Below are 6,000 nucleotides of genomic sequence, written 5' to 3' on the forward strand. Positions count from 1 at the left end.
GGTCAGATGAAACCAAAATATAACTTTTTGGTAAAAACTCAACTCGTCGTGTTTGGAGGACAAAGAATGCTGAGTTGCATCCAAAGAACACCATACCTACTGTGAAGCATGGGGGTGGAAACATCATGCTTTGGGGCTGTTTTTCTGCAAAGGGACCAGGACGACTGATCCGTGTAAAGGAAAGAATGAATGGGGCCATGTATCGTGAGATTTTGAGTGAAAACCTCCTTCCATCAGCAAGGGCATTGAAGATGAAACGTGGCTGGGTCTTTCAGCATGACAATGATCCCAAACACACCGCCCGGGCAACGAAGGAGTGGCTTCGTAAGAAGCATTTCAAGGTCCTGGAGTGGTCTAGCCAGTCTCCAGATCTCAACCCCATAGAAAATCTTTGGAGGGAGTTGAAAGTCCGTGTTGCCCAGCGACAGCCCCAAAACATCACTGCTCTAGAGGAGATCTGCATGGAGGAATACCAGCAAAATACCAGCAACAGTGTGTGAAAACCTTGTGAAGACTTACAGAAAACGTTTGACCTGTGTCATTGCCAACAAAGGGTATATAACAAAGTATTGAGAAACTTTTGTTATTGACCAAATACTTATTTTCCACCATAATTTGCAAATAAATTCATTACAAATCCTACAATGTGATTTTCTGGAGAAAAAAATTCTCAATTTGTCTGTCATAGTTGACGTGTACCTATGATGAAAATTACAGGCCTCTCTCATCTTTTTAAGTGGGAGAACTTGCACAATTGGTGGCTGACTAAATACTTTTTTCCCCCACTGTATGTGTAAGATCTCAACTCTGACACGCACAGTGGTGGCTTTCCAGGTAGTCTTTTTTTGCGTCTCATTAGATCGCTATTTTTTTATTTTTTATTTTACCTTTATTTAACTAGGCAAGTCAGTTAAGAACACATTCTTATTTACAATGACGGCCTACACCGGCCAAACCCGGACGACGCCGGGCCAATTGTGCACCGCCCTATGGGACTCCCAATCACGGCCGGTTGTGATACAGCCTGGAATCGAACCAGGGGGTCTGTAGTGACGCCTCAAGCACTGAGATACAGTGCCTTAGACCACTGCGCCACTCGGGAGCTATATCATATTGTGGTTCCTGCAACAAGATCCCACTCATCCAGGCACACAGTATATGTAGATACCACTCACCACAGGCTCCAGATCAGTGGTTGTAGGGCCAGACGGTCACGTCTGCACCTTTTGTAATACAGGCGACCTGGAACGTGCCCACAGTATCTGTAGATACCACTCACCACAGGCTCCAGATCAGTGGTTGTAGGGCAAGACGGTCACGTCTGCACCTTTTGTAATACAGGCGACCTGGAACGTGCCCACAGTATCTGTAGATACCACTCACCACAGGCTAGACAGTCAAGTCCACTTCAATAAAGATGACCTGGAAAGCACCCACCACAACATCTGTAGATACAGCTAACCACCGCTAACCAGGCTCCAGATCATGGGTTGTAGGACCAGACAGTCACATCTGCATTGACTCACCTGAGCAGCCAGTGGACTGTAGAGCGAGGCCTCGGAGCGTGATGAGGACACATCTGCCCATCTCCTCGCTTCGTCTCACCGCATCTAGATGAGCCTTGCTGAGCTCTGGGGAGAAGGTTTCACTAGGTACAGATCTAGGATCAGCTTCCCCTCTCCCAATCCTAACCTACAAAAATGCAAAACTGACCCAAGAAAAGCGTCTAGGGGGTACCTTCACCCTACTCCCCAAGCTGAAAATCTCTTACTCAATCCTCTGTGGAGTGCTCTGTCCAAGTCATCATAAAAATGAGGACGGACTCAATCAGTATAATTATAGGCTACCAAATTTGTATTAGGTTCAGAATAATTGTTTGATTAACCAAACTATTACAACAACCCAGAGAACTATGTTTCTAACTGCCTGAATTATTTTAGAGGTAAATATTCTGATTTTAATCAGGGGTGGAAAGAGTACTGAAATATCCTACTCAAGTAGAAGTAAAATTACTGGTGTAAAAAAACGACTCAAGTAAAGTTTACATCTGATAGTTTGGTTCTTCAAAGTGCAACTCCCCATGGTTACCAGCAGAGGGGCTAAAAGACTACTTTCTGTTTAGGCTCCTCCCATAGCCATCCTCAAATAATCATTAGTAGTGCTGTCTGTAGCAGAGTGCCATTGTCTCTTTGGGATGTAAACCACACAGTGGCAGCAGATCAAACCTTTAGGAAATAAAAGAGAGACACAGAGGAAGACCACCCAATCACAGTTTCTCCAAGCTGCAGATCTAGGATCAGCTTCCCCTCCCCAATCCTAACCTTAACCATTATTGGGGGAAATGCAAAACTGACCGAAGATCAGTGTCTAGATGCAACTTCACCCAATCACAGCCAGAGAGCTGACCTCAGATATCCTGGGATGCAGAATATGTCTCCATTTCACTACCAGCTCAGGCTAGATGATGTTCAGTGTGGATTACAGGATAAACTGACTCCACCCACACTAGAGACAACAACAGACGATGAATACATAAACTGCATCAGTAGAAACATGCATTCACTGTAGTGAGGGGAAAATGTGAAACAGATAGCTAGAATGGTAAATAGCCTCAGGCACTTTCTCTGAATGTTTTGAATCTAAAGTGAGAGATGAGTGTGCTGAGAGAGGCTGGGGGCAGAAGGTGACACTCCCATACCTGTTTAGTATTCATATACAGTTCACTGTCAGACTGTGGTGTGTGTGTGTGTGTGTGTGTGTGTGTGTGTGTGTGTGAGAAGCAGAATAGGAGGAAGGACCCCACCCCCCTTCCTAAAGGACAGGTACCAGGGGAGGGGAGGGTCATGACAAATGTCAGCAATTGCACTGAGGCCACATGGCTCTGCCTGGGAGGGGGAGGGAGAAGGGGAGGTAAAGAGAAATGAGGGGGAGAGAGAGAGGGGTAGAGAAATGAGGGGGGGAGAGAGAGGGGTAGAGAAATGAGGGAGAGAGAGAGGGGTAGAGAAATGTATGCACTCACTAACTGTAAGTCGCTCTGGATAAGAGCGTCTGCTAAATGACTAAAATGTAAAATGTAAATGTAGAGAAAGTGAGCTAGGGAGAGGGAGGGGGAGAGAAAGTGAGCTGGGGAGAAGGAGGGGGAGAGAAAGTGAGCTAGGGAGAGGGGGAGAGAAAGTGAGCTGGGGAGAGGGAGAGGTGAAAGGGAGATGCTGACATCAGAACAAAGTGACTTAGTGCTGGATTCAATCCGTAGTGCTAAAGTGCGGCGTTACAGCGTGATTGAAATTTAAAGCCAATGTCCCACGTTAGCGGAGGCTGCATTCACGGTAAACGATGCACATGTCGGCTCAATGGGAAATTACCTTTACATTTAGATTGCGCAGTCTGTAACGCTTCAGCGATACAGATTGAATCGAGCCCTTAGTTCAGGATATAAAGTGTTTGCACCTTAGCAAAGTTTGCACCTACTATTCCCTCAGGGTAAGAGTGGGTGGGTGCACACACACTGTATCTGTGTGTATTTAGCCTCTCTACTGTTATTTTTACTTTATTTTTTACTTAACTCTTATTTTTCTTAAAACTGCATTGTTGGTTAAGGGCTTGTTAGTAAGCATTTCACTGTAAGGTCTACACCTGTTGTATTCAGCGCATGTGACAAATAAAATTTGATTTGATCTGTCTGTTTGTATGCCCCATGTTGTGTATGCCTCCTGCTGGGCATGCTGCTGTATATACAGTATCACTCCTTTGAGGAGACTGAGGGCTACAGGTGTTCTAGATGATTCTGTATATATCTCCTTTGAGGAGACTGAGGGCTACAGGTGTTCTAGATGATTCTGTATATATCTCCTTTTGAGGAGCCTGAGGGCTACAGATGTTCTAGATGATTATGTGCCGCGTAGGTGGCTGCCCTGAGTGTATTCCTGACTATAGTTTCCAGGTAACAAGCGAGAAAAAAGGCTTTGAACGCCAGTTCTGCAGCACACACACTAGCCAATAGGGACTCTTATCTCTCTGTTTGTTGAGAATGTTGACCCTTACACTGGGTAGCAGTTCACAAAATAAATATAGTTTGGATGAACCTAAGTTGGTCATAAGAAGAAGATCTAGGATGTAGGTTATTATTAAACCACCCTGGAGTTGCATGTACACTTTTAGATAAAAGGCTTCTTTGAGGTTTCTTTGCCGAAGGTTTTACCTGGAAGCTTTATGGAGGGTTCTACCCGGCAAAAAAAAAGTTTGCCTGCAACAAGGGACATGCCGAAAAACCCTTTGGTTTGGTTTGGTTTGGTTTGGTTTGCTTCTAGGTAGCACCTTGTTCTTTATCACATAGCCCTGATATTATCTCTGTGCAACATGACAGTTCCATCTGCCTTCACTGTACTTTTTCTAACCTTGTATTGAACTCAATGACCTCTCTGTTTACCCACCAGATTGTATTGACCTCAATGACCTCTCTGTTTACCCCCAGATGGTATTGAACTCAATGATCTCTCTGTTTACCCACAGATTGTATTGAACTCAATGACCTCTCTGTTTACCCACCAGATTGTATTGACCTCAATGACCTCTCTGTTTACCCCCCAGATTGTATTGACCTCACTGACCTCTCTGTTTACCCCCCAGATTGTATTGACCTCAATGACCTCTCTGTTTACCCCCCAGATTGTATTGACCTCAATGACCTCTCTGTTTACCCCCAGATTGTATGGACCTCACTGACCTCTCTGTTTACCCCCCAGATTGTATTGACCTCAATGACCTCTCTGTTTACCCCCCAGATTGTATTGACCTCAATGACCTCTCTGTTTACCCCCAGATTGTATGGACCTCACTGACCTCTCTGTTTACCCCCAGATGGCATTGACCTCAATGATCTCTCTGTTTACCCCCAGATGGCATTGACCTCAATGATCTCTCTGTTTACCCCCAGATTGTGACAGACTATGTCTTCCTGTGCCCCTCCCGCAAGGCGGCCCGGGCGGGCACCAAAGCGGGCAGCGCTGTGTGGATGTACGTCTTCGACCATGTGGCGTCGGACCACAGTGTGTGGTCGGGTCTCTCCTTCTGCTATGAGCACGCGTGTCACGGCGCCGAGCTGCCTTTCCTCTTTGACACGGCCTCCGTGGCCAACTTCACGCTGGCCCCGCCCGAGCGGCTGCTGTCCAATCGGATGCTGTGTTACTGGGGGGCGTTCGCCCACACCGGGGACCCGGCCTCACGGGTGCAGCAGACTGGCTTCTGTAGACAGCAGCGCCTGCCAGCCTGGCCCCACTACTCGGACAGCAGCTCCTGGCTGGTCATGAACTTCACTGTACGCTCCCACTCCCAGGTGGGCACCAGGGACCATATCTGTGACTTCTGGGACAAGCTGGGCATCTATTAGGGCATAGGGGTGGGCATGGGGCGGGCAAGGTGTTGGTATTGGTTATGTATGCATACATAGTGTGTTAAGTCACATTTGGCAATTCACCCTACAGTGGGAATGGTTATGACACCCTGTATACACCATTTATAGAGTATGACTTATGCTTAGACATGATTTGTGAAGCACTTATGTAGTCCTTATGAAGCCTTTATGTATGCTATATAAAGCCTTTGTAAATTGTACTTTGTTTAAAGTGGGACCGAAGCTGATTGTGTTTGTTATAACTGTTTGACATCAGCTGACATTCAGTGACATGACCTCTTATAGAAGATTACTCTATTGTCCATTTAGAACATGAGTAATGGACGTTTTCTTTTGCATATCCCATTCTCCCCGGTAGACATACACATACAGGACATGTACATAGAGGGGTTAGGGCTAGAGCCAGGGTCAGACACATTTGTTATGTCATGTTTTTGACTGTATTATGATGGTGTTATAACATACAGTTTATGACTATTATGACAGTGTAATAACAGTTTGACTATATTATGACTTATAACAGTTTGACTATTATGACTGTTATAACATAGTTTGACTATATTATGACTTATAACATACAGTTTATGACT

General features: G+C 45.5%; 1 protein-coding gene across 1 annotated transcript in view; it reads left to right on the forward strand.

The window, feature by feature from the left end:
* LOC311139712 (crystal protein-like) overlaps positions 1-5,386 on the forward strand; it is a gene marked incomplete at both ends in the record, with an annotated part of 60,984 nt that extends 55,598 nt beyond the window's left edge. Inside the window, one exon of the mRNA XM_084174634.1 lies at positions 4,934-5,386. Within this exon, the coding sequence (XP_084030760.1) occupies positions 4,934-5,386 (453 nt within the window). The remainder of the gene's footprint in view (positions 1-4,933) is intronic.
* Positions 5,387-6,000: the final 614 nt, after the last annotated feature.

This window comes from Coregonus lavaretus, assembly GCF_964263955.1.
Source record: "Coregonus lavaretus genome assembly, chromosome: 13".
Lineage (NCBI taxonomy): Eukaryota > Metazoa > Chordata > Actinopteri > Salmoniformes > Salmonidae > Coregonus > Coregonus lavaretus.